At 30.4% G+C, this 12,314-nt stretch overlaps 1 protein-coding gene across 3 annotated transcripts in view; it reads left to right on the top strand.

Moving 5' to 3' along the window:
• Positions 1 to 12,314, top strand: part of LRP1B (LDL receptor related protein 1B) — a 2,473,587-nt gene that overhangs the window by 1,795,706 nt on the left and 665,567 nt on the right. For all 3 annotated transcript variants that reach the window (XM_074301983.1, XM_074301982.1, XM_074301981.1), the window contains 2 exons: positions 1,376 to 1,501; positions 5,891 to 6,022. In XM_074301983.1, the coding sequence (XP_074158084.1) occupies positions 1,376 to 1,501; positions 5,891 to 6,022 (258 nt within the window). The remainder of the gene's footprint in view (positions 1 to 1,375; positions 1,502 to 5,890; positions 6,023 to 12,314) is intronic.

The following is a 12,314-nucleotide window of genomic DNA, read 5'->3' as shown; positions in this document are numbered from 1 at the left end:
TGTAATCACAGGTAGAGAGGGAAAAGAGAGCTTCTACACCCTTGCCCCAAATGTCATATTCTTTTTTTATAAATGAAATTTAAAGGAGAAACACAATAAATATAAAGTTGTTCTATGTTTAAAAATACAGTAGACTTTAGCTGTCAAAACTACTTTTAAAGATTCACTAGAAATTCCAGTTTCCTTTGTTCAAATATGAAACTTTTCCCTAGGAGTAGAAAGGAAAAAGGAATCAAGTGGTCTTAGTTTATGAGATGAATAAAGTAACTTTTAAAACTGAAGGGCAATCTGAACATTTAAAATATGGTCCCACCTGTTCTGAATTTTAGCACTGAATATTTAGTGTCAGGTACAGGAAATAAGTAAAAGAAGTTGAGATCTTCTGATGTAGAGTCCCAGAAGTTAAGAGTACTTCACACTTCCAAAATGACAGAGGTTTTGACAGGTTCGATTGAACAATTAAATCCCATCAGACTATCTTGAGTTCAGGAGATAAGAAATAATGAGCTGCATTGGTATTTTGCATTTTCCATAGAGTGATATTGATATATAGCTTTTCATCATGCTTTGTAATTCTCACTGGATTTACTGCACTTTGTATCATCGCCTGAACATGCTGCAAATGGCATTCCATGTCCTAGCATAATAAAAATGCTATAAAAATTGGATAGTTAATGAACTTGCTGGGTGAGATTGTAAATTATTTAAATTCATACCATCAGTTTTAATTAGCCAGTTGGGCCTGGTAAATTCTATAGGACCTACCTGTGATTATCTGACTGATGTTTGTCATTGGTACTATACTGTAATAAAGAAAATTATTATGCCAGTTAAATAGATGACTCTTAAAGGTATGTTTTAATACAGTTGTAGAGGATTGTGTTTGTAGGCATGGTGATTTTTTTCATTGTTTTTCTAAAAGTAAATGAATTAATAAAATATGTTTTAATAGTATAATGTTTATATTTGGTTAAGCCATATTATTCAATAGCTATTTATGTGGCACATTTGAATTATTTATTTATTAAAAATGATAAAATTGTTGAAGAGCACTTATAAAACAAGCAAAAAAAAATCTGGTATCTGTCCCTTTAAAGCACAGTAGTGGACTAATGTCTCTGAAAAATAAATCTTTGTATTAAAAATTTTGAATTTCCTGTGTTCTGTTCATTTGTGTGTATATATATATATATATATACACAGACTTGAAACATTATCTGCCTATTTAAATCATTCAAATAAATGAAATTCAGTGCTATTAATAGCTATCCAGTATCAAAGAAATGACAGCACTATGAAATTCATCATAATGTATTATATGAGTACCTTCTAAGAATAAAACTATTTTGTGGCCTTTTTTTTTTTTTCTTTTTAGGTAGCAATTCATGCCAATTAAACAATGGTGGCTGTTCTCAGCTTTGTTTGCCAACATCTGAAACAACAAGGACTTGCATGTGTACAGTAGGATATAATCTCCGCAAAAATCGTATGTCTTGTCAAGGTATGAATTACCTAAAATTTTATCTGTAGAATAACTCACTCAGTTACCATTTAAAATTTTGTGGATAAAACTGTTAATTAGGTAAGCAAATAAATAAGTAAAAACAAAAACAAAAAAGGTTTTATGAATGTTAATAGGAAGGGTTAGATTTTTTAAGTGATTTAGAAAGTCTCATCACTATGTGTGTGGTCCTAAAATCCCAATGAACTTTAGAGAGAAAATGCCTTCTGCATCCAAAGAAAGAACTATGGAGACTGAATGTAAATCAACACATGCTATAGTTATTTCTTTTTTCTGTCTTTTTTTCTCTTCTGTGGTTTTTCCTTTTTGTTCTGATCTTTTTCTCCCAACATGTTTCATAAAGAAATGTTCATTAAATAAGGTAATATACATGCATAACCAGAAAAAAAAAACAATAAATAAATTGTGACCTTATTTATAGATGGTAATTCTTCATTTATGCTGTAGTGTATGTGTACATGTACTTATTTGCATATATATATGCACACATATACACATATATGCACACACATATGTAAACATATAAACATATACCTATGCACAAGTCATATATAATTTTATATATATGTACATACATGTATATATATATGTATATATAATTTATATTTAGCATTTAGATAGCACTTTAAGGTGTGTAAAACAATTTACAAATTTATTTGTAAGGATATTATTTTAGCCTCCCAATAGGTTGTGAGGATATTATTTATCTTTGTCACAATAACTTTGAAAAGTAAGTTAGCGTCAACTTATAGATGAGGAAACTGAGGCCTGGAGAGGTAACTTTACTTGTTGGAGGTCACACAGCTACTTATTGTCTATTGAGATGTAAACATCTATTTGTGATTTAAGGTCTTTCTGACTTTAGTTCCAGCACTCTATCTACTATACACCTATATGACTATATATGAATATCCTTGCATACAACTTATATGATTAAGGTATGAGAAGATCATAAGAAAAGAAAAAAAGATTAATAATTTTAGATACTTGAAATCAAATCTAATTCATAACCTTATTTTGGTAGAAAAGTCATTTTCCACCAGTTGGATCCCCAACAGCTGGATTTAGCTTTGATTGCATGAATATCATGACTTTTTTAGACTATTTCAGCATAATGATTTTTATCATTAATTCATTGGTAAAAACCCTTAGAGAACAAATGTAGTCTTTTCTTTAATATTCAAGGTAAAATTGGCTTTATTAGATATTGAAATTATTTGGGAGCAGATTAGTAAGATGAAATCATTCTTACTTCAGGGAAAACAAAAAATAAAAACCCTTCATGTCATAGCTCGATAAGCAAGGTTACTACATTTTTCAATGTAAGATCTGAAGAGAGAAAGATTGGGACTAATAGCAAAGAGCATGGAATTCTGAATTACAGAGATTTATTCAAAACTTTTTGTTTCATTTCATTTTCTTTCACCCTGATTTGCATACATTCTCCCAATATATGCAAATGCTCATATATAGGAAGCAAATTGGTAAAAGTAATTAGTCTCTCTGGTGATACATATCAATGTACTGATCAGCCTTATTTTAATAGAACATTTTGGAAAGTTTCTGCACAATTCCCAAAAAATAGTCATAGTTATAAGGCATATTGACAAAGTACATTTGCTCACAATAAGACTAGCTTGTTATCTATTGTGTCCTTAAAAAATAAGGGTAGATATTCATATTCCAATATTCTACAAATATTTTATATATCACATAAAATAATCAGAATTTCTTTTTATTCTTATGTATTATTTCCTTCAGTTAACTTCAATAACCCACAATGTATTCATACAAAAACATCATTTCCACTTTGGCATTTTTTTCATTTGTTCATACTAACTCCAGACTCCTCTGTACTCTGAACTTTTTGGAGTGAAAAATTGGATTTATATACATGGTTATGACTTATTTTATAAACTTATTTTTCATGATAGCAATATTTTAAATAAAACATCTTTCTAGCCTTACTATCCTATGGTATTTCATAAATATAGACAAAAACAATATGTTGGGGCAGCTAAGTGGCAGAGTGGATAGAGCACCAGCCCCTGAGTCAGGAGAACCTGAGTTCAAATCTGGCCTCAGACACTTAACACTTGCTAGCTGTGTGACTCTGGGCAAGTCACTTAACCCCAATTGCCTCAGGAAAAACAAACAAAAATAATATATTGACTATTGGCTATTTTAAACAAATGTAAAAATCAGTAACTTAACCAAGTGTTTTGCTTACCCAATTTGAAGAACTTTAAAAAAAAAATACCATAGTATTTAGTTATCACAGAAAAGCAAAGTAAATTAGCAGAAAAAGTACAACAATAAAATCAGTGTCAGCTCCCATACTTCCATACCCATATGCACATACATAAATATATACAATAATCAGCAAGGAAAAAAGTTTAGGGATATTTCCTTGAAGTAATCTTTCCAAAACTAAAGCACCAATAAGAAAGAAAGTTAGACTGTAGTGTTGACTACTTGAAGTTAAACTACCATTTTTAATTTTACCCTAACCTCCTCTTCCTCTCTCCCTAACTTTTGTGTTTTAATAATGTTTTAGTGGTCGTGATGGTGAGGGACCATCCCACTTTATAATACCAAAACCAAAAACCATCCTTTTACCCTCTGAATATATTTTGTTATTCTTTTAGGTGAGTTCTCCAACTTCAAAAAAAAGAAACCTTGGAGTAATGTAAGGTCATAACAGATAAAGTAATTTCCCCCAGTGAATCCAGAATTCTCTGAGAATCTAGCCTTTCAAAATTAGAGTCTTTAGTCTTTAGAGATTATGATTTTTTTAGACAAAACATTTTAATTGTCAGACCAAGACCTTTTCAGTCTTCTTTGATTATTTAAAATAGCCATCTATAAACTAGATAAATCTTCACTTTGCAAGGGAAGTCTTCAACTCATTCTGGGACATTCCTCTGAGTTAATCCCAGTTAGTTATACATGTTGAAAATCAACTAATTAGAACTTTGTATTTTTTATTTTCTTTCACACCATTATATGAGAAAAATTACAAGAAACTTTTAGAAAAATAAGTAACTTTTAGAAAATGTTCTGGGATCAACACAGATTTGACATCAGTTCTGTGAAAACTAGTCTTCAAAGTTTTGACCCTGAGCCAGTATAAGATACTGAAATCTCAGGTTATGTTCTGTATACTATTTTATCAATAAGGAAACTGACTACTAAAAAAGAAAATGAAATTCTGTACTCATAACAAGACCAGTAAGTAACTGACATAGGAGCTTCTTATTTGAAATGAACTAAAGAATATGAGCATTCCATAGTGCATTATATTTTAAGATACAATAACATTTATAAGGGAAAACTATCCTGTAGTAGATGTGGGCCACTGTGTTGAAGAGTGCTAGATCTGGATTCATATCCATCTGTTGAAAGTTTTTAGCTGTCTTACCCTGGGCAAACTACTTAAGCCTTATTTGCTTTAGCTTCCTCATCTAAATAATGAGGGTAATAATAAATAGTACCTCTCTCCCAGCATTGTTGTAAAAACCAAATGAGATAATAACTTTAAAGCACTTGGCACAGTGCTTGGCAAATAGTAACCATGACAAAAATGTTGCTGATGTAGTTGTTATTATTAGTTGGATTTAGAGGACGGAAGACAGATTTCAAATTCTTCCTTTCACAATATATCCACTATGTGAATGTGGGCAAATCAATGCATTTTAGTATCCTTAGCAGTTCATTTCTACTAGTTGCTGAAGTTTCTTTCCTAGGAATTCCTTATACAAATTAAATTATAGATTATGGTCCAAACCTTATTAGGTGAATGCTGAAAGAAGTAAAAAGGACCTTTGACATGATTTTAGCTAATCCATTGCTTTTATAAATAAAACTCAGAAAGTTAAATTGAAAATATAGAACTGAGATTTGAACCCAAATCAGCTGACTGGAAAGCCATTATTTTTTTATATTATTCTGCATTGTGCCTTCTTGGAATTGGATGGGATTAAAACATTTAGTTAACTAAAATCAAAGTATAGCATTATGTACAAACACAAGGATAGCTCATTTTGGGATGGGAGTAGATGAGTAAGATGAAGGGATCATGAGGATCCTTTGTTTTAAAGTGGGTGACTGAAGAATTGCCTACACACATTTTTAACTAATCAGAAAAAGCTTCTCAGCAGAGGAGGAATTGTGTAATTTGCTTTAATGAAAAAAGTAAAGGTCCCAGGAGCCACTAGAGAATACAATCATAGTGTGATTAACAACCTGATAAATGGCTAATAGGAGGGAACTTATAAAATTAAATTCAGATTGTTTAATATTAATAGTATAAAATGATCTCTAAATTTGAATTTACATTTGAATTATTTTGTTTGTTTTTACATTTAGGCATAGAATCATTTCTTATGTATTCTGTTCATGAGGGAATCAGGGGAATACCTTTGGAACCAACTGACAAAATGGATGCTTTAATGCCAATATCAGGGACTTCATTTGCTGTGGGAATAGATTTCCATGCAGGTAAATAAATTTATTCATAATTTATTTATCAAATATTCATTTGATCTATTAAACATGACTGAAATATCATCTTTTAAAGTGTCATGATAGTGGAAATGGGAAATAACAAAGTCAAATATAAATGATTTTAAGCATTTCATAAATCATTTAAAATATGTTCAGATGTCAAAAATCAAATGTACAGTTTCCCTAAACCATAATATTAAAGTGACTGCTTTATTAACCTTTTATAAGCATCCAGTCCTGCAGGTGGTCTTTTCATTTTTGCTCTGCTTTTACAAATCACTGTCCAAATCTAGAATACTATGATTATGAAATAAACCAATCAAAAAAGTAAGGGCTTTTTATGGAGTGGGGAAAATCATGAAACTTGCACTGAAAACAAAATCTTATTCTTAAATGTATTCAATTAGCTATTAGTTATGCTAATCCAAACAATGGTGCACATAATCTGAAATAATAGATAATTCAAATATACTGTCTGTTCTATTTGGCTCTTGAATTTCAAATCAAATTTAGGATAAATTTTGATTTCAAATTATATTGTCCCACTACTAGAATGAATTGACATTTCCCAAGTAGATATCATTAAGGAAATGGAGGAAAATCATCTAGAAAACTTACATATGGATGGTGATGAATGTAGTGACGTTTAAAATTATTGGGGAGGGAAGATGTAACTTTATTTTTCACTTTAGTAGCTAAATACTCATGTGGTTTAAAATATTAAACATATATAGTTTTCCAAAAGGTATTCACAATTATTATTTTCCACTTGAGAGCTTATATTAAAGAAATGAATCTTTCCTCAGAGTTGTCATCTTCACTAATCCATACACTCCTGTGTTAATGATGGAGTGTTGGAAAATGTGAATGTGAATACCAGGTGTTTTTATACTTGTGAAGTCTTATTTTTATCTAGTGTCACCAAAACAAACACCTTTTTTTGTTTATCATCTCTAAAACTCTCTAAATATTAGCAGGTGGGCTTCTAGTAGTAAGATTTTTTTCTTCGATGAAACACATTTTGTTAAATCATGTGTTAATGAGACTCTTGGCTACAACTTAATGAGATGCTTGAAATCTTCATACACTTTTTTATGTGTAACATTTCATGAAGAGAATCAAAACCAAAAAAATCTTTGGAAGCATGAGGAGCTAGACCTTGATTAAATTTAGAAAAATATTTAATCCCATATTTTCCTCTATTGTGGGGAAAGCAAAACAAAAAGAAAGAGAAAAACTAATAGATGTTATATTAGTTTTGGCCAAATTTTACTAGTCACCTATTATTTGTCTCATTTTATTCAAAATAAAATACTCAAAAACATTTTTAAAAGTTGTGTACATTTGGTACTTATATTTTCTTCATTGTTCACGTCTTTGAAGTCTAGTTTCTCACTGCTCATTGTGGGAAATACTATCTCAAAAGTCATCAGTGAGTCAATAAACACAAAATCCAATGGTAGTTTTTCAAGTTCCATCTTCCTTGATTATTCTTTGTTTCCATCTTCTGAATGTTCCCTCCCACTCTGGCTATGACATACACTACTGACTGTCCTTCTATTTTTAATTCCTTCACTTTCTTGATAATAAACTCTATCCCATTTTAGCCTTCATACCTTAACTAAATGAAAATATTTTTCAATATGTCATTCATGGGCCTTACACGAAATATTTAATGTTAGTTTGAATTAGAATGACATTTTATAAGAATTCTATTACCAGAGACTAAGGAAACTTAGCCACACTCAAAAATCATATATAGGATATCAAATAAGATGAGAAGGAATTGAATTTCCTAAATTGGAACAAGAGTGTATTTCGGCCTTGGCTAAGAAACAAGCATACAACCACCACAACCTCTCCATCTGCTTCATCTAGGAGATGGTTCTTCCATCTTTCCTTGATTTGAGGCAATCACAGATTTTTAGCCTTTTATATATACCTCTTTGCAGAAGCTACTAAAATCAGACTATTAGATTTTCAACTTTTATCTTTGATGGGAAATATACCTCTGGCACTTCAAGTCATAGTATTAGAGAATCACCACTGGACCCTCTGAAATACTTACAACCTTCAAGGGAAGAATCTAAGGGTGGAGCTCCTCTTGGTTAGGAAAAGAAAGAATTTTAACATGTGATATGTTATCACTCTCCTTAATCAGCCTCCTTGAATACCATCCTGTACTCTAAGCTCTAATCATATTGTATCATAAGTTATCATTTATATAGACTTTATGTTGTTTCCTATGCTTATATTGTTATCCCCTTCTCAATCTGTCTACTTCATTACTCAATTATTCTTTTATTTGTACTCTTGCCTTAAAGTCTGATTTAAATAATATCCCTTCTAAAAGCATAGCAGATAGAGAACTAAGTAGCCTGGATTGAGTTCCTTATTGACCCTTTTTAGCTTTCTTACAAGAGCAAATCACTGAACTTTTCAGTAGCTCACATAATCCTCCCAAGATTATATATTATTGAATTATTACCAGTCTTCATTGTTACTATCCTTCATTCTGAGTTGTTAACACTGGTGAACATGCATTAAAAAGTGTGGGCACATTTTAAAAACAAACAACAGGCTTTTAAAATAAATGACCAATGGTTTTAGTTTTTTTCCTCCTTATCTATGTATTCATTGATTCTTTATTTTTTTTTTTTAACTAGATTACTAATCTATTTTTTCACTATGTGGCACAATATACCAGGCTCTTTTCAAGTTTCTGTAATTACTCTAGAAGGGTTAGATGATGTTTTGCAAGAAGAAAAAACAAAATAATTTATTTTGTTAAACTGGCCTGACTCTACAATTAGTAAACTACTCACTCTATGAAGGAAAACTGCTTACCCATATGAATTAATTATCTGATTCTATGTAGTTGTCTAAAAATGTGTAATTTACCAAAAATTATTGTGAAAGGCATATTACTTCATCACAGTTTAGAGGGAGAAAAATGACTGACAGGGGTTATCCTATTAACCATGAGGCACTAGTATTGATGTGATAGTGAAAAAAAATGTATTGATGTCAGACCTATCCTAGAAGAGCCTCCTAATATTATTAAAATGTTTATTAATCCTCACATCTTCATGAGAAAGTTAGGTGCTAATAATTATTAACCAAAGTAATTAAACACAGAGCTGTCCAATAGCATATATTGAACATACTCATCCCATACCATTCTTTCATTAAATAATTAGTTTATTTGGTTATTTTCATTTTCTCACTTTAATTTTTAAAAATGTATTTAATTATTTTACATGGATAAAATAACTTTTTCCTGGAATGGCAAGCCAATTAATCTCTTTATGAATTTCAGTTTCTTCCCTCATCTTTTCAAAGGTTTGACAAAATACCTTTTGAAACATTTTTTCTATCCCTCCCCCATTGGAAATCACAGTGATACTTATCAATTAGGGAATGGCTTACTAAGTTGTATTATATGAATGTAATGAAATAGTATTGTGCTATAAGAAATGATGAGCAGGCATACTTCAGAAAACCTGGAAAGACTTATATGAACTGATGGAAAATGAAGAGAATAGAACCAGAAGAACATTATATACAGTAACAACAGCATTGTGTGATGATTACTTATGAATAACTAAGCTCTTTTCAGCAATACAATGACCTAAATAATTCCAAAGGACTCATGATAGAAAATACTATATGCATTCAAAGAAAGAACTGATATAGTTTGAATGCAAATCAAAGGATATGATTTATGTTTTCTTTAATTTTTCCTATTCTTTTTCTTTTCTTTCTTTTTTTTTTAAAGTTTGTTCCTTCTTTCACAACATGATTAATATGGAAAGTTTTATGTGCTTACATATATATGACATATCAAATAGTTTATCATTTTAGGAAGTCATAGTTTGCACTTAAATAATTATAAATGATTCTAGAGCATATTCCAATATATTATGAAACCCATTTGTTTATAATAGATTTAATACTTGAGAATAATAACATTGATTTTCTTTAAAATATTTTATCATTTTGATTGGTCTTCATCCCTACCTTAATCTCAAATAATGTAGCATTAGAATGATTTTGAAGTTCATTGGGATAAAAACTATACTGTAAAAAAGAGTGAAGTACTTTGACAATTCTTTCAATTCCCTCCTCTCAAAAATCACCATTGTTTTCTATGATTCTCTATAAATGGTAGGAATGGAGTAATACATTCTAGCCACCCAAAAGCAGAAAGCAACAGAATAAGGAAACCTTTACTTTCAGGTCAAATAGATGAAATAAATTTACAAAGTAAATCTATTAAAGAATAAATAGTACCTAAAATGTTCTGAAAAGTTGTGAGAATTCAATGGTATTTAATACCTAGTCAATGTACCCAATACATTAACAAGGAACAAAATGGCAGAAAATAAGAACTGAAAAGATACCTTAAAGTTATGTTGCTAAGCAACTCATATATTCAATCTTAATTTTTTCATGGTTTTACTTTGTTTATGATCTATTTTTTTTCTGTCTGACTCTTTACTGAAATATCAAAATAGAACTTCTAAAAGTAAATAAATATGGTTTAAAATCAATTTAAGCACTGTAGTTAGATTTACATTTAAATGACAGCTAATTGCTTGATTGAACTTTTTCTAGGCTTTGCAAAATGTACTTCATTAAACTAAGGGGAAAATGAGCTATCAAGATTAATGGATAGAATATCTATAAACTATTCAAGAGAATAATAAGGAAGAACCTTTAAGTCACTTCCTCCCCCCCCCCCCCCCGCCATTTTTGCCTTTATCATCTTCTAGCTCTATTTTTTTTAATATTTTGAACTTGTGATTTCATTGGTCAAAGGAATTTCAAGTAAAGAAACTCTCTATTAAGGAAGATCAGCATCTTCTCTGATAAATAATTTGCCATTTGAAGATAGCCAGCTTGTATCAGAGACAGGATATTAATCCAGTGCCATCAGATGACTGATTCTTTTTCCACTGTGCCATCCTACCAATTTCCAGTTCTATAAAAGAATTAAAACCAGGGAAAAGCAGGAAGCAATTTACCTATTTTTTCCATTTCACTTAGAATTATATGAAATGAGGTTCCCTATTGCCCAGTAGTCTCATGAGCATCCAAGAATAAAGGTGAAAAAATGGGAAATTATAATTACTCTTTTCTTAATGAAAATGATTTTTGGTCATAGAAACAAGACAGATGTTAATTAGAAGTGATTAAATTTACAGAAAAGTTTTAATTTTTCAAATTTTGTACAATGAGGTGTTTCAATCTTTGCATTTTGTAAGACAATTTCATTTGTATCTCATTGTTTTGTCTCCTTGTAAATTAAAGATTTTGATAAAGTATTTCACTACTAAAAACAATTTTGATTATTGTTCTCCTAAGAAGAAAAACCCTGTGGCTAGATTTAAAATCTTCAAAGATTTCCTATCACTGAAAAAACCCTATCCAACTAAAAAAGAAATGGAGCTTTGAAAATCTGGACCTTCTCTGTGGTCTCTCTTCTGAAAAATGAATATTGCATTTTATGTTTTAATAAATATGTTTTTAGCAAAGAAAGAAGTTTACAAAATCGACACTATTCAGGGTGTATTTTTATTTCAATACTCATAGTTTAAGAAATGTCTCTTTTTAGTTATTAAAATATGTGTGGATTTTTTCAATGATCAAATAACATCTTCAGAATGGAAATTGAATAAAACATTTTTAGGATGTGGGTCTACATGTGAAAATTTTCAAGACTTGTCCTGATTATTTTATTACCTGTCCTCTCCATATTTTTTCCCCCCTGAGGCTGGGATTAAAGTGACTTGCCCAGGGTGACACAGCTAGGAAGTATTAAGTGTCTGAGACTAGATTTGAACTCTGGTCCTCCTGAATTCAAGGCTGGTGCTCTATCCACTGCGCCACCTAACAGCCCCTGTCCTCTCCATAATTACCCTTTTTGGCCCATCATTTGACAATTTTATTGCTTCTGAATATTTCTGAAGACACTGAAAAGAAAGATTATGAAATACATTTTAATATGTTCAATCCCATATGCAAAAAAAATCACAATACACACAATAAAACTGCTCACTGAATTTTTGGATAAGCAGGTACTAAATCAAAATTTGGGGCTGCCACATTTGCCTCTTGACTCTGTTAAAGTTTTCACTAAAGCATAAAAGAAAGAGAAAATTGTAATAGGTAAAATTAAGTTGTCTTTAGGTCATTGTGATTTTCATTACTTTTGTGAAGTTAAATGTTCCTCTTTAAACAGTCACAAATATAGAATTGAATTTGTTCAACATAATACATCTTT

The sequence above is a fragment of the Sminthopsis crassicaudata genome, chromosome 3 (assembly GCF_048593235.1).
Source record: "Sminthopsis crassicaudata isolate SCR6 chromosome 3, ASM4859323v1, whole genome shotgun sequence".
Taxonomy (NCBI): domain Eukaryota; kingdom Metazoa; phylum Chordata; class Mammalia; order Dasyuromorphia; family Dasyuridae; genus Sminthopsis; species Sminthopsis crassicaudata.
Note: the sequence above shows the minus strand (reverse complement) of the source record. Positions and strands in the feature narration are given on the sequence as shown.